The sequence below is a fragment of the Scyliorhinus torazame genome, chromosome 14 (genome assembly GCF_047496885.1).
Source record: "Scyliorhinus torazame isolate Kashiwa2021f chromosome 14, sScyTor2.1, whole genome shotgun sequence".
Taxonomy (NCBI): domain Eukaryota; kingdom Metazoa; phylum Chordata; class Chondrichthyes; order Carcharhiniformes; family Scyliorhinidae; genus Scyliorhinus; species Scyliorhinus torazame.
Window position 1 is genome coordinate 127,479,617 of NC_092720.1, and position 22,916 is coordinate 127,502,532.

General features: G+C 47.1%; 1 protein-coding gene across 7 annotated transcripts in view; it reads left to right on the forward strand.

Moving 5' to 3' along the window:
* LOC140390027 (histone deacetylase complex subunit SAP130-like) overlaps positions 1–22,916 on the forward strand; it is a 91,536-nt gene that overhangs the window by 42,851 nt on the left and 25,769 nt on the right. For 6 of the 7 annotated variants that reach the window (XM_072474862.1, XM_072474867.1, XM_072474865.1 and 3 more), the window contains 6 exons: positions 116–220; positions 1,962–2,103; positions 2,817–2,947; positions 9,555–9,860; positions 19,404–19,578; positions 20,429–20,533. In XM_072474862.1, the coding sequence (XP_072330963.1) occupies positions 116–220; positions 1,962–2,103; positions 2,817–2,947; positions 9,555–9,860; positions 19,404–19,578; positions 20,429–20,533 (964 nt within the window). The remainder of the gene's footprint in view (positions 1–115; positions 221–1,961; positions 2,104–2,816; positions 2,948–9,554; positions 9,861–19,403; positions 19,579–20,428; positions 20,534–22,916) is intronic. The other variant, XM_072474863.1, reaches the window with a different exon arrangement.

Genomic DNA, 22,916 nt, shown 5'->3' on the forward strand with positions numbered 1-22,916 from the left:
TGGATCTAGTCTTTATTGCTCTAAGAGTTTGTCTTATTTGGGAATAGGTGTGATTGGTTGCCTGCTAACTTTCTTAATATTTTCTCGATTCACAATCCCTTCTCTTCCTTTCCAGGTGGTGTTTCCCATGCTCAAGTGACGAGCAGTACAATTGTTAACATGACAATGGCCTCCCACACACCGCATGCCCCTGTAGTCACCACTTCAACTATTCCTGTCGGTGAGTGAAAGCAAGTGGTCCAATTGCCAAATTAAACGCAAAGTGCAATATTGAAGCAAACCCTGACCTCATCGAGCCTGGGTTTGCATGCAGACATATAAACCATTCACATGTAAACTTGAGGTTTCTGTTCAGAATTCTGGGTGCTTTGTATTGACAGAGCTCTGCCTCCAGGGAGAAGTGGAGGAGTAATGTTCTGATGAGCCTCTCGCAATCTTCTCTCACCCATTCAGTAGGAATTGTATTCATTAATTCCCTAGAATAATCCTACTGTATTGGTTTGTGATCCTATAACAGGACCAAGTACAATTGCAGGTTAAAATTGACTACTTCGCATATGAGAAAGGAAGTTTGGAAACATAGAAAGTTTATGGCACCGAAACATACCATTCAGCCATCGTGTCTCTGACGACTGAAAAAGAACCATCAAGTCTATTCCCAAGGGGATATGCTGGAAAATCTCAGCAGGTCTGGCAGCATCTGTAGGGAGAGAAAAGAGCTAACATTTCGAGTCCAGATGACCCTTTGTCAAAGTTAAAAGACTTAGAAAGTGGAAAATATTCATACTGTGGGGTGAGGGAATGAAAGATGAGTCATAGCCACATAAACCAAGGGAACAGGGTGCTAATAGCCACAGAATCCAAGGTTGGTGTAGTTTCCTCTGGTTTCTGTGGCTATTAGCACCCTGTTCCCTTGGTTTATGTGGCTATGACTCATCTTTCATTCCCTCACCCCACAGTATAAATATTTTCCACTTTCTATGTCTTTTAGCTTTGACAAAGGCTCATCTGGACTCGAAACGTTAGCTCTTTTCTCTCCCTACAGATGCTGCTGGACCTGCTGAGATTTTCCAGCATTTTCTTTTTGGTTTCAGATTCCAGCATTTGCAGTAATTTGCTTTTTTTCGCAGTAATTTGCTTTCATCAAGTCTATTCCCACCTTCCAGCTCGTGGTCCATACCCCTGTCTGTTACGGCATATCAAGTGGATAAATATGGGTTTATCTTTCTGCCATCCTTCCAGGCAGTGAGTTCCAGATCATAGAAGCCCTACAGTGCAGCAGGAGTCCATTTGGCCCATTGAGTCTGCACTGACCCTTCAAATGAGTCTCTACCCATGTCCACCTGCTCCATCCTGCCCTATCCCTGCAACCCCATAAATAACCTGCACATCCCTGGACACTAAGGGGCAACTTAGCATGGCCAATCCACATATTCCATATATCTTTGGACTGATCTCCAGCACCCCCTCAATGAAACAAGTTCACAACTCCCCTCTAATCTGTTGTCATTTACTTTAAATCTATACCTCCTAATAATTCCCTCAAAGGGAAAAATGCCCTTCCTATGCACTCTATCTAGACCCTGTATCACTAAATCTCTCCATGGCCTGTCAAGGAAAACAACCCCAGCCTAGCCAATCTTTCCCCATGTCTAGAATTCTCAATTCCTGGCAATATCCTCATAAATCTTCATATTGCTCCAGTGCAAACACATGCTTCCTGTAATGTGATGACCAGAACTGTGCGCAGAATGTTGCACTGAAAATCCCTTTCGAGGTATGTTGAGCAGGAACTCATTGCCATTTCTTAATTTGGATCGAGGGTTGGTTTGATGGGATGCACGTGTAAGTTTGCTTGTTCATCTGCTGTAACTTTGGAAGAGTCGCGGTAACCTTGGAAAACTAGCACAAGCAGAAGGGAATGCAATCTCTAATGTACATCATCTTGTGTTGTGTTGCAGCAAAGGTTGTTCCTCAGCCAATAACGCACACTTCCCCACGGATCCAACCTGACTATACAACAGAAAGGGGCAACCTGATCTCCATACCGGGTCATAGGGCCTCGCCTAACCCTGTTACTATGGAAACACGAACTGAGAACAGGTAAGCTGTCAGGCCGAATGATACTCTTCAGTGTTTCAGTAGGTAGGTTAGAAGCACAAGCAACTATTTTGTGGCTGCATGTCCAGCATTCTCATTGCATTCGACTGTCTAGATTTTCCTCCTTGTTTTCTCCTTCTGTCCCCGATGCCAATCCTCCAGGGTGCTAACTTATTCCCATGCACACGTGTCGGGTGATATCTGACCCGAGTGACACTTCAGTGTAGTACGAAGGGGCAAAAGTCCACCGTGGTTTGCGTTCCTGAATACTATCCAGTGACCCTGTTGTAAAATGTGGCTGAGGGTAGTAGTGAACTCGCCCATCCCACTTCCACCACACCAGACAATACAACAAATCTTTATTGTCTCAGCTGGCAACTTGGATCGGCGACAGATTTGATTTACGAACATCTGAAATAGGAGCTGAAATAGGCCATTCGGCCCCTCGACCCTAGTCTGCCACTTTGATAAGATCATGGCTGAACTGTTTGTGTTTCAAGTTCTGCATTTCCATCTACCCCGATAACCTCTGGTTCCCTTGCCTAACAAGAATCTTATCTACCTCCAAAGTGAAGCAAGTGGAGGTACTGAAACCTATATAGAAGTTCAATTCAAAAGTTCAACGGTCTAGTCCTAGTTTGAATTGTGAAACCTGCTTGGAGTTGCTGCTAATTAAGGTTAATTCACTGTTCTCATTCCTTTTCCCCTGCATCCAGGCAAGTACCTGTGCAGTTCCAGTATTATCTGCCAGCTTACCCACCATCAGCTGCAATCCCTGGCTACCAAACAGTGGCGCACACCTTTACCCCAATAACTAGCACAGTGTCCACTATACGGCAATACCCAGGTATGGATATACTGTATTCATTCATTGGTGTTTTTACTGCAGTGACCAGATAAGAATACATGTAAAACAAAGAGCTGTCGGGGCATTTTGTGAATTTAAACAAAAACAAATGGTTGGAAATATGCAGGTCATGCAGCAACTGTGGAGAGAAAAAACAAAATTAATGTTTCAAGTCGATGACCAGTTCTGATGAAATGTGATAGACCTGAGGGAGTGCAGAGAAGGTTTACTAAATTGATTCCTGGGATGGCTGGACTGATGCATGAGGAGAGACTGAGTCGGTTAGGATTATGTTCGCTGGAGTTCAGAAGAATGAGGGGGGACCTCGTGGGTTATCCATTTTGGACCAAAAAAGGATGGAGCAGAGTACTTTCTAACTGGAAAGAGATTAGGTACAGTGGATGTCCAAAGAGACTGGGGAGGGGGGGGGGGGGGAGGGAGGGGGGGGGGGGGTTGGGGGGGTTGTTCAGGTGCATAGCTCCTTAAAATGCCACGAACAAGTGCAGAAAATAATCCAAAAGTCTAATGGAATCTCTAGAGGATTGGAGTATAAAGAGAGGTTATGCTGCAGCTATGCAAAACACTGGTTAGACCCCACTTTGGGTACTGTGAGCAGTTCTGGGCACCACACCTTAGGAAGGATATTTTGGCCTTGGAGGGAGTGCAATGTAGGTTTACTAAAATGATAACCTGGACTACAGGGGTTAAATTACCAGGAGAGATTACACAAATTAGGCCTGTTTTCGCTAGAATTTAGAAGGTGATCTGACCAAAGTATTTAAGATTTTAACAGAGAAAGAAAGGGTAGATCTCCACTGGTTGGAGATTCTAAAACTAGGGAGCATAGTCTAAAAATTGGGGCTAGATGGTTCAGGAGAGATGTTGGAAGCACTTCTTCACTCAAAGGGTAGTAGAGGTTTAGAACTCACTCCCACAAACAGCAGTTGAAGCTAGATCAGTTGTTAAATTTAAATCCAAGATAGATATATTTTATTAAGCAAAGATATTAAGGGATATGGGCCAGCGGCCGGTATGTGGAGCTAGGCATCAGGGGCGAGATTCTCCGACCCCCCCCCCCCCCCCCCCCCCCCCCCCCCCCCCCCCGGCCAGGTCGGAGCAGGTCGGAGAATCGCCGGGGGCTGGTGTGAATCCTGCCCCCGCCGGTTGCCGAATCCTCCTCCACCGGATATTCGGCAGGGGCGGGAATCGGGCCACGCCGGTTGGCAGGCCCCCCCGCGCGATTCTCCGGCCTGGATGGGCCGAAGTCCCGCTGCTAAAATGCCTGTCCCGCCGGCGTAGATTAAACCACCTACCTTACCGGCGGGACAAGGCGGCGTGGGCGGGCTCCGGGGTCCTGGGGGGGGCGCGGGGCGATCTGGCCCCGGGGGGTGCCCCCACGGTGGCCTGGCCCGAGATCGGGGCCCACCGATCCGCGGGCGGGCCTGTGCAGTGGGGGCACTCTTTTCCTTCCGCCTTCGCCACGGTCTCCACCATGGCAGAGGCGGAAGAGACTCCCTCCACTGCGCATGCGCGGGAATACCGTCAGCGGCCGCTAACGCTCCCGCGCATGCGCTGCGTGGAGATGTCATTTCCGCACCAGCTGGCGGGGCACCAAAGGCCTTTTCCGCCAGCTGTCGGGACGGAAATTCGTCCGGCGCGGGCCTAGCCCCTTAAGGTTGGGGCTCGGCCCCCCAAGATGCGGAGCATTCCGCACGTTTGGGGCGGCGCGATGCCCGACTGATTTGCGCCGTTTTGGGCGCCAGTCGGCGGACATCGAGCCGATACCGGATAATTTCGCCCCAGATCTCATTAAATGGAAGGACAGGCTCAAGGGGCTCAATGGCCTACTCCTGTTCCTATGTTCTATAGAAACCTGTAAAATTCTAACAGGACCAGACAGGGTAGATACGGTAAGGATGTTCCCAATGGTGGGGGTGTCCAGAACCAGGGATCATAGTCTAAGGATATGAGGTAGACCATTTAGGATTGAGATGAGGGGAAATTTCCTCACGCAGAGAGGTGAGTCTGTGGAATTCACTACTTCGTAAGTAGTTGAGGCCAGAACGTTCTATGTTTTCAAGAAGTAGTTAGATATAGGTCTTGGGGCTAAAAGGATCAACGGATATCTGTGTGTGTGGGGGGGGGAATAATGGGAACAGGTTACTGCATTGGATGATCAGCCATGATCATATTGAATGTGGGGAGCAGGCTCGAAGGGCCAAATGGCCTACTACTACTCCTGTTTCATGTTTCTATGTTAACTCTGTTTCTTTCTCAACGGTTGCTGCCTTACTTGCCGAGAATTTCCAGGATTTTCTGTTTATATTTCAGATTTCCAGCATCCCCAGTATTTTGCTTTTGTATTGCTGGAAGTTGATAGCTGGGTAAACGCTTAAGAAAATGCGAGAGTGCGTCATTAAGATTTTAATTCAGTTTTTTCAGTAGTTTTCAATGACATGAATTCCCCTCATAAATGGGCATGCTTGAAGCTATACTGTATTGACCTCACAAAGACAACAAAATCCACTTAAAAAGATAGCAACACTTACTAGATTGTAAATTTACAATATCTTTCAATTTAGAAGCAAGGTTCTTTTTGAAAGTCTGCATGATTGATTTATCTGACCTAGTTTCCTGCAGTAATATATCACTATGGAGAGGTGTTTTATAATTATACAACAATTAGTGTTCATGTGTAATTTCAATTTCACAATAATTAGCTTGTACATCCAACAACTGTTTTGAAGATTTTGCCTGTGATCTTTGCATTATTCTCCTGAAGTGAATAAAACCCCTTCCCACTTGCCATTGTAATGAAACAATATTGTAATTTTTTTTCATAATTATGTGGGAAAATTGCTTGATGTCTTTCGCTGTTTTATAGAAAAGTACAATTGCAATTCAGTATAGATTCAGAGTTGCAGTCGAGATAAGACTGTTGTAATATTTTACGTGTGAGATTCCAGTTTGTGACAAGTGTACTGCCCTTCATGGACAATGTTGCACCCTCCTTGTTAATGGAGATCCTGTTATCTTAAGTTTACAGCATTTCTTTGTAAAGTCATTTTCAGTGTGGGCGAGACTATATACTCATGTTCTTGCATCTCCAGTAAACCCTGGGAAATGACATAAAACTGAATAAATTCTATTGTCAAAAATATATTGTGTATATTTAAATCACAGTTTAAAAATACTGCATGTTAAATAAATTTTTAATTTGCGCAAGTGGCTGTTCACCTTGTCAGGCACGTCATCCCTGAATTTTGTTCTCGCTAGACAGGCAAATCTGCTTGTGATCTAGCTGGGGTGACTGGGGAGTAATCAGGAGAGGTCCCTGAAGGGCAGCTCTGGTGAGTAATCCCCTAACAGATGAAGTGATGTTAAAACTGAGACTAAAACAGAGAAAGCTGAAAAGACTCCGGTTTGGCTGCATTCGTAGGGAGAGTAAAGAGAGTTAATGTTTTGAGTCCACATGACCCTTGTTCAGAACTAGAGAGGGAAAAATGTGCTGGATTATATGCTGTATAAGAGGAGGTGGAATAGTGATTAGCGGGAAATGGAGAGATTGTAACAAAGATGTAGCAAAACTTAAGAAGTGACAGATGGGCAGGAGAGGGAGGGAAGGGTTTTGCAAAGATTGGAATTTTAGAAAAAGCTTAAAATGGAGGTCACAGTCTAGTCCTATGGAGATGTAGTCTTGCTACATCTTTGTTGCATCTCTCCCAGCTCCCACTAATCTCTGTTCCAGCTGTTCCACCCCCTATTGTACAGTATATAATCCTTTAGTTCTGAAGAACAAAAGAACTAGGAGCCAGGAGTAGGCAATTCAGCCCCTCGAGCCTGCTTCAACATTCAATACGATCATGGCCAATCTCTCTTTCTCTCTCTTTCCCCCCCCCCCCCCCCCCCCCGTATTGAATCTGCTAACAGTTTAGTTTTCTCCGAAGGAGTCGATAAACGGTTACCACCTCTGGACGAACAATACCATTGATCCTCTCAGGGTGAACTTAATTTTCTCAAGTCTGAGAAACCCAGCCATGTCGCTAACCCAAACCCCAGATTTTGGGGGCTTCGAGTCCCTCCATGCTAATAAGACATAACCCTTCAACCCTTTATGAATTAAAATTCTGTCTAACTCCTCAAGTTTACTCAATGTCCCGGCATCCCCTGCTCTGTGCAGTAGTGAGTTCCACAGATTCACGATCCTTTGAGAGACGTCATTTCTCCTCATCTCTGTTTTAAATCTGCTACCCCCTTATCCTAAAATGGAGTTCTGTGGACTCAAAACTTTGTAACTCTTTTCTATTTCTGCAAATGCTGCCAGACCTGAGTTTTTCCAGCAGTCTGCTTTTGCTCCAGATTCCAGCATCCGCAGTATTTTGCTTTTATTAAACCCGAGACTGTCTCTTTTCTTTGACTTGTGCTGCTATTCAAAAATATTTCAATGCTTTAAATTAAGGCAATTTTATGTGCATTTTGTATTTTTAAAATATTTGTTTTAGATTGTAATAGCCTAAACATTTTGGATGTGAACTAAGTTTGGCATGTGCTAAATGTTATCTGAAGACCTTGTAAATCAATTAATGTCATCAAAATTATTATTTGAATAACCGTTTAGAGTGTTGCTCATTTTAGCCTTAGTTTATTTGCTCTAATTCTGTCACCTTTGCTCATGAGTCACCAGGTCTCTTTCTGATACCGCCATGTGGTTCAAGTCCGAGTAATGATTAATAATGCAACACGCCGCTTAGTAAGAGTTAAATCAACGCTCATTTATTATATACAGCAATTAATACTTATACAATAATTCTACTTCTAAACTACTACCTACCACTAACAGGCCAATACTTAACTTTGGAAATGGCCCACCAGGTCAGGGAAACGAATGGTCTTTCGAATGGGTTCTGAGCCTGCGGGATTCAAAAGCTGGTACAGGTTGATAGGCAGGAGTGTCTATCTGGTAGCGATCGTTGGAGTAAAACTTACGTTCTTTTTCAGCAAAGGTCTCGAAGGGTGCGGAGAGGAGAAGAAGGGTCGAGTTGAACTTGGCCCCTATTCTTATCGTCCCCAGGGGCTTCCCGCCTCTCGGGGCGGACCTTGTGCCTGGTTCCAAGTGATTGGGCTTGGTCCCAATCACTTGGTTCGATATGCTCCAATACTGGAGCAATTCCTTGATCGAGGGATGGTTGTTTACCTTTCTTTGTGTCAGTCCCTGCTGGCGCCGAAAGGTCTGGGTCGGCTTTGAGTTGCTAATTTGTAGCAATTGTTCCCGGGGATGGCTGATTACTATGCAGATGGCTGGGGTGTTGTGATGTTGATGGCTGCAGGTATCGGTCTGGACTGACTTCCCCAGAGGCGAATACACTGTTTTACGTGCAGCTGTCTGTTTGAGTCCTGTTGGCTGATTTTCCCATCAGCCTCTTCCATTCGCCATTTTAAATCGGGGTTTGACCATTCTAATCGGGAGTCAGCCATTTTATATGGCTACAAGAGTCACTTTACACACAGCGGTTGAAGGAGACCGAGGAAGGATGTGGTAGTTTTACCCAGGCAGGTGTTGTGTCCTTGCACATTTAAGTTTTGAAAACCGACCAAACACTTTTTCTTTGAGGATTGGGAGTTGCTAATTCTGCTTTATTTTCCCTTTCTGTAGCTGAACTTTAACCTGAATTAATACAACGGAAATCCCTTTTAATAAAGCCATCAGCTCTTAACAAGCAAAGATTGAGATAGATTGCTCGCAGGATGTAATGTGGAATTTCTTCCTACTAAATTTAGCAATTGAAAGAAATTCAACCATCATTCCATATTTTCTTGGACACAGTGACAAAAATGACGACTTTGTTTGCCTGTTCAGAACCATCACTCGCCTCGTGACTGGAACCATGGCATAATTTGGTCATTAGTCCCTAGTACCAGTCACAGTTAATCAACATGGCTAATTGCTCCAAAAGGTAAATATAGCAGAGGGACAAATAGCATGTCAAACTTGCTGATTTTAAAATGACTTATTTCTGCAATCTCAAGCTGCCATTTCCTTTCACACTTTAGTGAGTTTTATGCACTCTCTCTGAACTTGTTTACTGGTGTTTATTCATTTCATTTGATTTTACAAGTCCACATCTGTTTGGCAAGTGAGGTGGAAATAAAAGGAAGGTTCCATTGTGTTGGAGGTGTTTATAAACCCATTTTATGCGTCCATAATTGGCACAGTGGGCAGGGTGATGGGGCAGGCAGCTGCATGTTGGGCAATGAAATCATAACTAGTAAAAAAAAAAGCATCTTATAATTGTTGCTGCTTTTGTGCACAAGGGAAAGCTTTGACTTTGTCCATGTTGACAACTAAGAGCAAGGACTGGGCCATTTTTATGATTTTTACATAACTAATTAATATACGCTTACCACGAATTGATTTGCAGCGTTATGGAGAAAAATCATGGTGCAGGACTGAATTGGTGAGTGTTTTCAAAGAGCCAACATAGGCACAACAGGCTGATTGGCCTTCTGCACTGTAGCATTCTATGATTCTACACCTCTTTGTAAAAACACAAGCCTCTGAATAAGTTAGTTGTTTCTTTTTAAGACTAATATTCAATCTCCATCTCAGTTTCAGCACAAGCACCAAGCTCTGTGTCTGCAGCAGCAATCGCAGCTCAGGCAGGTGTGGGTGTGGCCTCCACTGTCCATCTCAACCCCATGCAGCTGATGACTGTGGACACCACACATGCACGTCACATCCAGGGGCTCCAGCCTGCATCGATCAATGCCCAGGGGCTACAGCCTACTTCAATTGGCCCCCAAGGGATTCAGCCAGCTCCACTTGGGACACAGGGAATTCAGTCAGCGTCCATTGGCACCCAAGCTATGCAAACTGCATCACTCGGCCCTCAACAGAATGCTGAGAACAAACCAGGTAAATAGGAAGCTGCGTTTTGAGTTATTAATGGGCTTGACTGCATCACTGTACAGAAAAGGGAAACAATTACTAGCAAACGGACATCTTGAATGTCTGAAAGGATGAAGCAATTATGACTGAATTCTTAACTTTGTAATAACTTGCACTATATTTTGCTCTCCATTAATTTTTAACAGAGGTGCAGGAAAAGTGAGGGCTTTAGTGGGTAGGTGCAGACTCAATGGGTCGAATGGCCTCCTTCTGCACTGTATGTTCTATGACATCTATAAGACCTTTTTTTAACCAAACTTTCGGACGTCTGTCTTTTTAAAACAAAAAAATGTTTATTCAAGGTTTACAATAAATTTTTACAAAACACTCCAAAAAGGAAAGAAAATATACATAAGAAAAATAAAAAGGGAGGCCTTACGCCATCCCCTCCAACAACTTAAACCCCTAAACATTAAACTATCTAACAAACTAAGAACAAAAATGGGGCAAACGCCCCTTACAATAATAAAAACAAGCCACCTCCTCCCTGGGTTGCTGCTGCTCTTGACCTCCACCTAACGTTCCGCGAGAAAGTCTAGGAACGGTTGACGCCGCCTGGAGAACCCCTGCACAGACCCTCGCAAGGCAAACTTTATCCTCTCCAACTTGATGAACCCTGCCATGTCATTAATCCAAGCCTCCACGCTTGGGGGTTTCGCATCCATCCACATTAGTAGGATCCTCCTCCGGGCTACCAAGGACACAAAGGCCTGAACTCCGGCCTCTTTCGGCTCCTGTACTCCCGGCTCATCTGATACCCCGAATATTGCTATCCCCCAGCTCGGTTTTACCTGAGTGTCTAAGACCTTGGACATAGCCTTTGCGAAGCCCCTCCAGAACCCCTCTAGCGCTGGGCACGCCCAGAACATATGGGCGTGATTTGCTGGGCTCCCCGAGCACCTCACTCATCTGTCCTCCACCCCAAAAAACTTGCACATCCTTGCCCCTGTCATATGTGCCCTGTGAACCACTTTGAACTGGACCAGGCTAAGTCTTCCGCAAGATGAGGAGGAGTTAACCTTGCCCAGGGCCTCCGCCCACAAGCCCTCATTCAGTTCCTCGCACAGCTCCTCCTCCCACTTGCCCTTAAGCTCCTCCACCGAGGTTTCCTCCGCCTCTTGCAACCCCTGATAGATCGCCGAGACCTTGCCCTCTCCCACCCATACACCCGAGGTCACCCTGTCCTGAGTCCTCCGTGCGGGATGCAGTGGAAATTCCCTTACCTGCCTTCTCACAAACGCCCTCATCTGCATGTACCTAAAAGCGTTTCCGGGGGGTAGCCCAAATTTCTCCTCCAGCGCCTGCAGGCTAGCAAAAGCCCCGTCGATCAATAGGTCCCCCATCCTTTTAATTCCCGCCCGATGCCAGCTTAGGAATCCGCCACCTATCCTGCCCTGTGCAAACCTATGATTATTCCATATTGGGGACCAAATTGAGGCCCCCAACTCACCCCACTGCCCCCAGATCCTCCGTGTCGCCGCCACCACCGGGCCCGTGGTGTACCACGTTGGCGGTAGCGGCAAAGGTGCCGTCACCAGCGCTCCCAAGCTAGTACCCACGCATGACGCCGCCTCTAATCTTTTCCACGCCACCATCCATCACCCATTTCAGAATCATTGCCACATTGGCTGCCCAGTAATAACTACACAGTTTCGGTAGCGCCAGCCCATCCCTGTCCCGACTACGCTCCAGAAACAGCTTCTTGACCCTCGGGGTCTTTCTTGCCCATACAAACCCCATAATGCTCCTGCTGACTCGCTTAAAAAAGGCCTTGGGGATGAGGATGAGCAGGCACTGGAACACAAACGTCCCGTCCTCAAACAGGTCCTTCAGCTTCCTAATTCCTGCTCGCTGCCAACATTGAAATCCCCCATCCTCCCCGGGACGAACCTGTGGTTATTCCTTATCGGGGACCACACCGAGGCACCCGTCGCTCCCCTGTGTCGTCTCCACTGCCCCCAGATCTTCAAGGTCGCCACCACCACTGGGTTTGTGGTGTACCTTTTCGGGGAGAATGGTAGCGGCGCCGTCGCCAGCGCTTTTAGGCTCGTTCCCTTACAGGACGCCATCTCCAACCTTTTCCACACCGCCCCTTCTTCTTCCCTCATCCACTTACAGACCATCGACACATTGGCGGCCCAATAGTAGTCACTCAGACTCGGCAGTGCCAATCCGCCTCTGTCCCTACTGCGCTGCAGGAACCCCCTCTTTACGCTCGGGGTCTTTCCCGCCCACACAAAGCTCATAATGCTCCTGTCTATTTTTTTTAGAAAGGCCTTTGTAATCAGGATGGGGAGGCACTGAAACACGAAAAGAAACCTTGGGAGGACCACCATTTTAACCGCCTGTATTCTGCCCGCCAATGACAGGGGCACCATACCCCACCTCTTAAAGTCCTCCTCCATCTGCTCTACCAGTCGCGTCAGGTTAAGTTTATGTAGGGTTCCCCAGTTCCTGGCCACTTGAATCCCCAGGTATCGAAAATTCCTTGCTACTCTCCTCAGCGGCAGAGCATCTATCCCCCTGCCCTGTTCCCCGGGGTGCATCACAAACAGTTCGCTCTTTCCCATATTTAATTTGTATCCCGAGAACTCTCCAAAGTCCCTGAGTATCTGCATTACCTCTGGCATCCCCTCTACCGGGTCCGCCACATATAGCAGTAAATAGTCTGCATATAGTGACACTCGATGTTCCTCTCCTCCTCTAAGCACCCCCTCCACTTCTTAGAGTCCCTCAGCGCTATGGCCAATGGTTCAATTGCCAACGGGGACAGGGAGCACCCCTGTCTTGTACCCCTATGTAATCGAAAGTATCCCGATCTTTGCCTGTTTGTAACGACGCTTGCCACCGGGGCCCCGTACAGGAGTCTAACCCATCTAATGAACCCCTCCCCGAACCCAAATCTCTTCAGCACCTCCCACAAATAGTCCCACTCCACCCTATCGAATGCCTTCTCTGCATCCATCGCCACCACTATCTCTGCCTCCCCCTCCGGTGGGGGCATCATCATCACCCCCAGCAACCTTCGTATGTTGGCATTCAATTGCCTCCCTTTAACAAACCCTGTCTGGTTGTCATGTACCACCCCTGGGACACAGTCTTCCTTAGCCTCATTAAAGGTTCTCGCCAAAAGCGGGGCCAGCAGGTCCATATACTTCCTATAAAATTCCACCGGGAACCCATCTGGTCCCGGGGCCTTCCCTGCTTGCATGTTCCCAATTCCTTTGATCACCTCATCCACCTCAATCTGCGCCCCCAGACCTGCCACCTCCTGCTCCTCCACTCTCGGGAACTCTAGCTGGTCCAAAAGGTGTATCATTCCCTCTTTCCCCTCCGGGGGTTGGGACTTATACAGCCTCTCATAAAATGTCTTGAACACCTCGTTCACTTTCCCTGCTCTCTGCTCCATCTTTCCCGTTTCGTCCCGAACTCCTCCAATCTCTCTCGCCGCCCCCCTCTTCCGAAGTTGTTGGGCCAGCAGCCGGCTCGCCTTTTCCCCATATTCATATTGTATCCCCTGTGCCTTCCTCCACTGTGTCTCTGCCTTTCCCGTGGACAGCAGGTCAAACTCCGTCTGTAATCTTCGTCTTTCCCTGTATAGCCCTTCGTCTAGGGCCTCCGCATACTTCCTATCCACCCTCAAAATTTCTCTGTTTCTTTACCCTCTTGTTTCCCCTTGTGGGCTCTGATGGAAATCAGCTCTCCTCTAACCACCGCCTTCAGCGCTTCCCATACTACCCCCACCTGGACCTCCCCGTCGTCATTGACCTCCAGGTATCTTTCGATACATCCCCTCACCCTTCCATATACCCCCTCGTCCGCCAGTAGTCCCATGTCTAATCGCCAGAGTGGGCGCTGCTCCCTTTCCTCTCCTAGCTCCAGATCCACCCAATGCGGGGCGTGATCTGAAACGGCTGTAGCTGAGTACTCCGTTTCTGCCACTTTCGGGATCAGCGCCCTTCCCAAAACAAAAAAGTCTATCCGGGAGTTGACCTTATGGACGTGGGAGAAAAAGGAAAACTCTTTTTACCCATCGGTCTGGCGAATCTCCACGGATCTACTCTTTCCCCCCCCCCCCTTTTGATCCATGAATCCCTTAAGCACCATGGCCGCTGCCGGCCTTCTCCCGGTCCTGGATCGGACCGGTCCAGCCCTGGGTCAAGCACTGTGTTGAAGTTCTTCCCCCCCCCCCCCCCCAATTAACAAGTTTCCCGCCTCCAGGTCTGGGATACGTCCCAGCATTCGCTTCATGAATCCCACGTCATCCCAGTTAGAGGCATATACGTTCACCGGCACAACCGCCTCACCCTGCAATCTGCCACTAACCATCACATACCTGCTCCCACTATCCACCACTATGGTCTTAGCCTCGAACGATACACGTTTCCCCACCAGTATTGCCACCTATCTGTTTTTCGCATCCAACCCTGAGTGGAATACCTGTCCCACCCATCCTTTCCTTAGTCTAACCTGATCCGCCAACTTCAGGTGCGTCTCCTGGAGCATAACTACGTCCGCCTTCAGTCTCTTTAAGTGCGCAAACACCCTTGCCCTCTTAATCGGCCCATTTAAACCTCTCACATTCCACGTGATCAGCCGGGTTGGGGGGCCATTTACCCCCCCCCCCCCCCTCGTCGACTAGCCATCCCCTTTTTTAAGCCATCTCCTCACCCAGGTCTCACGCACCCGCCTGTCCCCCAGACGGCGCCCTCCCGTCCCGACCACCTCGTCTCGTATCAGCTCCCCCTTACCCTCAGCAGCAGCAACCCAGTTAATCCCCCCCCCCCCCCCCCCCCAGATCCCCCTCTAGCTTGATTACTCCCCCCCCCATATTGCTTCCGGAAGTCAGCTAACTCTGGCTGACCTCGGCTTCCCCCGTTCATCCTTTGACCTCCCTGCGTGTGAGGCTCCCTTCCTTCCTGCGCCCTTATTCCCGCCATAATTTCCATAGCGCGGGAAAATACCCGCGCTTTCCTCTCGGCCCCGCCCCTAATGGCGCAGTTCCCTCATTCCCCTTCCCTGTCCCCTTTTCCACCGGCGCCCACATTTCTTCGTGTCTCTCCCCCCCCCCCCCCCCCCCCCCATCCCATCGGGGGGGAGGAAAATTTCCCCGTCCAACATTATTATACATTAGCCCTCCCCTCTCCCCACTTTACATTTCTGTGCCACCACCTCGCTACCTCTCTCCGGACATCAATTTCTCAAGTCTAGTCCAATTTCTCTTCCTGAATGAATGTCCATTCCTCCTCCGCCGTCTCGAAGTAGTGGTGTTTGCCCTGATGTGTGACCCACAATCTCGCCGGCTGCAGCATCCCAAATTTGACTTTCTTCCTATGGAGCACCGCCTTGGCCCGGTTGAAACTCGCCCTCCGCACTCCAGTCTTGATACACGCGTATCACCGCGTTCTCCCACTTGCTCCTCCATGTCTTCTTCGCCCAACTCAGGACCATCTCCCTGTCCCTGTCGCGATGGAACTTCACCACTATTGCTCTTGGTGTTTCCCCTGCCTTTGGTCTTCTCACGAGGACCCGGTACGCTCCCTCCACTTCCAGGGGGCCCGTTGGGGCCTCAGCTCCCATTAGAGTATGGAGCATCGTACTCACATACGCCCTAGCATCAGCTCCCTCTGTTCCTACGGGGAGACCTAAAATCCGTAGGTTCTTCCTCCTCTAGCTGTTCTCCAGGGCTTCCAGCCTTTCTATGCACCTCTTATGTAGTGCCTCGTGCGTCTCCGTTTTTACCACCAGGCCCTGTATCTCATCTTCGTTCTCTGCTGCCTTTGCCTTCACTCCACAGAGCTCCATCGCCTGGACCTTTTGCGTTTCCTTTAGTCCCTCGATTTCCAGTAACATCGGCGCCAGCACCTCTTTCTTGAGCTCCTCCCCACATCGTCGGAGGAACTCCTGCTGTTCCGGGCCCCATACCATCTGGGCTCCCTCGGCTGCCATCTTGCTTCTCCCTTCTCTTCTCTGCCGCTGCTGCAAAGGATCCTCCGCAATCTGGCCACTACTGTCGCTCCTTTCCATCCACACCTGGGGGGGACTCCTTCCTTTGTCACCTCACACTGGGTTTGGCCGCAAAAAATTTCCGTTGGGGCTCCCGATAAGAGCCCAAAAGTCAGTTGAAACGGGAGGTGCCGATACGTGCGGCTTAGCAGTGCATCGCCGCAACCGGAAGTCCAACCGCGCCAAATTAAGCTTATGCAGAGCCCCCCCAACTCTTGACCACCTGGATACCCAAATATCGGAAACTCCTCTCCGCCCTCTTAAGCGGCAGCTCCTCCAGCCCCCTTTCCTGCCCCCTCGCATGCAACACAAAGAGCTCACTCTTCCCCACGTTAAGCTTGTAGCCTGAGAAGTCCCCAAACTCCCTAAGGATCCGCATGACCTCTACCATCCCTTCCACTGGATCTGCGATGTACAAAAGCAGGTCATCAGCATACAACGAGACCCGATGTTCCTCCCCTCCCCGGACCAACCCCCTCCAGTTTCTAGATTCCCTCAACGCCATGGCCAGCGGCTCAATTGCCAAAGCAAACAACAGGGGGCACCCCTATCTCGTCCCAGGGTACAACCTAACATATTCTGATCTCCGCCTGTTCGTAAATACACTCGCCACCGGGGCCTGGTATAACAATTTGACACACCCTATGAACCCCTCCCCAAACCTGCCAAGCACTTCCCATAGGTACTCCCACTCCACCCGATCAAAGGCCTTCTCCGCGTCCATTGCCACCACCACTTCTGCCTCCCCACCCTCCGGGGGCAGCATAATCACATTCAGGAGCCTCCGCACATTTGCATTTAACTGTCTGCCCTTCACAAACCCCATCTGGTCCTCGGCACAATCCAGGGCACAATCCTCAATCCTTGTGGCTAGGACCTTTGCCAGCAACTTGGCATCGACATCAAGGAACGAGATCGGCCTATACGAGCCACACTGCAGCGGGTCCTTGTCCCGCTTAAGGATCAGCGAGATCAGCACCCGAGACATTGTCGGGGGGAGAATCCCTTCCTCCCTCGCCTCGTTAAAGGTTCTCACCAGCAGCGGACCCAGCAGATCCACAAACTTCCTCTGGACGTCTATTTTAATAAGTCTTTATATGACATAATTGTTGACATTTGTTTGATAATGCTCCTGTGAAGTGTGTTGCAAAATTTAAAGATGCTTTGCAACTACAAGTTGTTGTTAGCCCTTTCAAACAGCAGAGACAGTTTGTCAAACAGCTTTCTCCTCTGCTGTTCAATTGTGATTCTTGTAATCTATTGGTTTGTGTAATTTATTCCATGCAGGTATTTGAGCTTGGCCCTGCTAGCTTGGATGCCTCTTATAGTTCAACTGTGTGTTCCGAATGTGATAATTACACTGAAGGTTTAATCAACATGTTGGATATGGCCTGGCAGTGGTTATATTACTGGACTAATATTCCAGAGGAAAAACTTGCTAACAAATAGTGTCTTTATAATAGCAGAATGTCACATATTTCGCAGGTGACTTATCAGACAAAACTTTATATTGAACCAAGAGAAATTAGGACAAGTGAAAAAAAGTTTGGGCACAGAAGTATGTTTAAAAGGGAACTTGAAGGAGGTGAAAGAGGTCGAAAGGTGGAAAGGATGGCACGGTAGCACAGTGGTTAGCACAGTTCGATTCCCGGCTTGGGTTACAGTCTGTGCGGAGTCTGCACGTCCCTGTGTCAGTGTGGGTTTCCTCCCGGTGCTCCGGCTTCCTCCCACAAGTCGTGAAACATGTGCCTGTTTGGTGAATTGGACATTCTGAATTCTAGCTCAGTGTACCCGAACAGGCGCCGCAGTGTAGCGACTAGAGGATTTTCACAGTAACTTCATTGCACTGTTTTTTAAAATAAATTTAGAGTACCCAATTAATTTTGTCCAATTATGGGCAATTTAGCCTGGCCAATCCACCTACCTTGCACATCTTTGGGTTGGGGGGGGGGGGGGGGGGGGCGAAACCCACGCAAACACTGGGAGAATGTGCAAACTCCACACGGGCAGTTAACCAGAGCCGGGACCGAACCTGGGATCTCGGCGCCGTGAGGCACAAGTGCTAACCACTGTGCCGCCATGCTGCCCTTCATTGCAGCGTTAATGTAAGTCTATTTGTGACACTAATAAAGATTATTATTATTCGGGTTAAGGGAGAAAATTGCGACGTTTGGGCCCTAGACTCTACTGGTGATGTGAAGGGAACCAGGATGTTCAAGTGGCCAGAGTTGGAGAAAGATGGGCTGGAGGAGTTTAGTAAATGGGGAGGTGCGGGACGATGGAAAAATTTGAAAACTAGGATGTGAATTTTAAAATCGAGGCATTGGTGGGCTGGGTGCCATTGTAAACCAGAAAACCAAGGATGCTAGGTAAATGGGGCTTGATGCAAATTGGGATATGGGCAACCGAGTTTTGGATGAACACAAATTCAGAGGTGTCAATATAAGGGGCCAGTCAGGACAGCCTTGGAAATAGTGGATGTTACAAAAAACCATGGTTGAAGGATATAAGCAGTAGATAAGCTGAGGCAGTGGGGAAAGCGAATAATTGTACGGAGCTGGAGTTAGATTGACTTGCTGGTGGGGGAGTGTGAAGCTGGAAGCTCACCTTGGGCTCAAATAAGACAGAGGCGCAGAACAATCTGGTTTAGCTGAGACATTGGCTAGAGAGGGGATGGAATCATTGGTGAGGGAACAATATTTGTGGCATAGTCAGAAGGGGGCCTCAATCTTATTGTTTTAACTGAAGGACGTTTTAGTTCATCCGAGACTGGATGTTGGCCAAGCAGTCTGACACAGGCACTCCTGGGGAGGTTGAGAACGGTGGTGATGAACTAAAGCTGGTCATTGTCAGTATGTTGCCAAGTTCTCCCCAGCAGTCACCTAAGAAGTATTTATCTTTCAACCAACATCACCAATGCAGTTTATCCTGTCATTATCAGATTGTGGGATTGTATTGTGCATATATTGGCTGCCATGTTTCCCAAATTACAACAGTATCTGCAATTCAAAAAACACATCATTGGCTCTAATGTGCTTTGGGAAATTGTGCAAACATTTAATTTTATATTGCTTTTCGCCGTGTTGTTGAGGAGGAAACAGATAGGTGAATAGAGGACACTTTGTACTCTCCAAGTATCTCCTGATCATATTCATCAGTTACACTGTGACCTGATTACAAATATCGCCCAGGACATGGTGCTCTAGATCATTTACAAAATAGTGAGAGCTGGAGATGGAGTGGTCTTATCAATTACATAAGCAACAAACTGGATAATAGTAGATCCTTAATAATTGCTGGCTGGGACACTGGTGTAGAACAACTTCAGGGCTCAAATTATGAGAAACCCTGGGCTTCACCCTTTCAATTTGTCTCTTGAATCACCGCACTGAAGGAACTTGGTTGACGTCTGTTGCTTTTTCTTTTTTTTAGTTAAATTGTGTGTTGGATTTACAAGTTAATCAGTGACATCATATCATTGCTTTACCTGTGCCTTTTTCTCAGCAGTGGTGTTAACAGATGGAGCAACGATTGTAGCCAATCCCATAAGCACATTTAGTGCAACGCCCGCTGTTACCACTGTGATCCAGACCCACACTCAGAGCAGCAGTACGACTGCTCCAGCACAGGGATCTTCACCACGACCCAGCATTCTACGCAAGAAGCCAGCCTCTGATGGGTAAGAATGATTAACTGCTGATTGACTGTACCTGGTCTGTTTGACAAGGACAACTGTAACGGAGGGGAGTTAAGACTTGAATTTAGACTGTCGGAAAATTCTTTCAGTTGCTTCGGGATATGCAGTGAAACCTAACTAATGTGCGTTGAGGAAGATCTTTCTGTGATTGTCAATGAGCTTTAGGGAATGTGGGGGAGTGGGGGGACGCGGATTCATGTGGAGGAAAAATAAATCTGATACATCACCCTAGTATAGAAACATTTTAGGGATTCCGGAGGGAATCTTCTGCTTGCTGCCGCAATATAGCAATTGAACTGGCATTCCCAGTGCTGGAAATCCTGTTCGGTCTTGGATAATCTCATCCATATGCTGTCTATAGCTCGGACATCTGAAAGCACTTCATGTGCAAAGGTCTCTAGCCACAACTAATAAATATAAGTTTTTCATAGCCAAAGCAAACTTAACTAAGTGCCATTGTTAGAGTTTTATGATGTAATTGTTTTTAAAAGCTTTGTATCTGACTTGTTAGACAGATCAGTTGTCCTGTAGCAGTGCCAATGAATATTGGATTAGTGCATGTTCACTTGATCCGAGTATGTTGGAGCCAATGATTTAGTTCAGGTTCTTGCACACCTGATCTGGTTGCTTGAGGCAAGACGTTCTACTGAAGACCTCTAACCTTCAACATGTTTGTTCAGCTGAAATGCCCCTAAATTGTGACTGCACTTCTAATCCCTGGGTTATTATCTGGGCCCCTAACGTACGTTGTACAGTATTGTCTGAATAAATGAGCTGTGATTTTGCTCAATACAGTATTTTAACATTTTATTGGTTTTTTTTTTTTTTGCAGTATGGCTGTCCGGAAAAGCCTCATTCCTCCACAACCAACAGAGACTACAAACAATAGATTAGATGGCACAATGCGGAATGCATCAGGATCCCCACGACCAATAGGGTAAGAGCTGTAATTGTTTTGTGTGTGCCTTTTTCTCGGGCTTTTGTATCCTCATGTATGATTGACAGAACAACAAAGACAAACCAAATATAGAAACTGAAAATGCTGTAGTCAGCAGGTCTGGCAGAATCTGACCCTTCACCAAGCTGAAAGGTTCACTCTGTTTCTCTCTCCACAGATGCTGTCAGACCTGCTGAGCTGTCGAGCATTTTCGGTTTCTATCTCAGATTTTCAATATCATTAGACTTTGCTCTTGTCTTTGTTTGAGAGTAGTATAATCTGAGCTGAAGTCCCGGTTAATCCTGCTCCATTACAAATCACCTGGCAATACCCAAGGGCTCAGTGTACATACCCAGTAAGTAGCTGAACCCTTCGGACCAAACATTTCCACAAATTTGTTCTCTGCTTTGTGTTGTGCCAACTTTTGCCACATAATTTATAGTTAGTCATGGTCCCTGGATTCGGGAATGAAAAAGCAATAACCGATTGCTTTGCAGCATCCTCTTCGTGTGTATGTGCTTGTGCACATGCAGCTCTTCTGATTTGTGATGCGACCATGGTTGGTTCATTGGCATTCCTGGTCAAGACTTCAGTCAAGGGATCAATTCCTTTAAGAGATCAGGTTATAAACTGGCGAAACGTAGAGGATATAATAGACATTTTAATGCAGTTTTGCTGCTGGTAACCCCTGATTTTGAGATAATATTAAGGGGAAACCTGGGGTTGTGATCATCTGGTAAGCAATTTAAGTATTTTAGCACCGTGAACGAAGGCATGCTGCAAACCGTCCATTTTGGGAAGATAAAACAGGGTCTGTCTTACTTGCTTACCAGACCCAATATGATTGCTAAATATTTGGCTGTGTAGCATTGTCATGTGTGAGTTGGCCACTTCTACCCATTGCTTTCCTTTGAGCATTTGCTCTGCCGTACTCCAACGGGTTAGGACTGTACCATCCTGGAGACCTGCTGGACATTGTTCAGCTGCACTGGAGGCTGTGCTCCCTGTCTGGCATTGTCATTGCCTGCCCCTTTAACCCTGCAGCAAAACAATAAGGGCAAGCTCTGAATATTTGTTCAGGTCTGGAACTTGCCTCAAATATTTAAGCTGACTTTGGAAATATACAGTGTAGCAGTCCACTAGCCCGTGAGCCACACTCCACCTTACTCTGGTCAGGATTTTGCGCAGATGCCCAATCTGTTATATTCTTTTTTGTGACTAGTTTCACCAGCTTTCCTGATTAATAAAGATGATGGTGAACAAGAACATACTCTAATTGTTTCAGCACTTTGCGGTACATCGTGACCAATAATTTTCCATCACTAAGTAGTTACTGGTCCTCGTTCATTGCTATGACTTACTAGCTGGGTTTTCCTGTTGCCAGGTAGCAAAATAACCAATGTTGCTCACAATGGTGAATACTAATTTTATTTTACAATATCATTTTCTTTGAAACTTACACTTCCAAAATAAGCTCCTCGGGCGAGGTTTCAAATTGCTTGTATTTATATGGCTGCACTCCATATAAATAGAAATTAGCACAGTTAAAGTTTGGACTTTCTCCCAGCATTTTCAACCTGTACCCTTGTGGGATAAGTTACTCTGTGATTATTAATTATTCCTTAACTATGGTGCACTGCACCAGAATCCAGTTGGGATGCCCACTGCATTCTCTTGCCTATTTTGAAAGGTTTTCAATCGTAGTTTCGACTGATAAATCAAATGGAATCGTCAACCACTGAGTGATCCTCACTAGTTCATGGGAAAACGACTAATCAGAATACTCTTCTCAAGCATGGGGATACACTGCTGCTCCCAGTCACTCTGGCAGTCAGTGAGTGAAGTTACTAAATAAGGTGAGATTAATGAATGTGGAGCTGATTTCAACCCATATAGTTCTGACTGAAGCTGGAGAAGGCAACCATCTGCAGACACTACCAGATAATATCTGCAGACCTTTATATAATGCATTAATAGATCATCAATTCTGATTTTTGAACCTTCTGTAAATGGTAACATTGCACCCCTGAGAGATTTTTTTTAAAAGAGGCAACTTGCATCTTTTTAGCACCCGGGAAATTCTAGAGCGCTTTGCAGCCAGTCAAGTATTTTTGAAGTACAATCGCCATTGGAATGTAGAAAATGAAACAACCAATTTGTGCAAAGCAAGCTCCCACAAATAGAAATGTGACCAGACATTTCAGTTAAATGATACTGATTGAGGAGTAAATATTGGCTAGGACACCAGGCAACTTCCCCGGACATCTTTGAAATAGTGCCATGGGATCCCAGAAGGCAAATGAGACCTCAGTTTATCTGAAGGACTGTGATTCCCTTGTTGCTGCACTTGTCTGTCAGTCTAGATTTATGTGTTTGAGTCTTT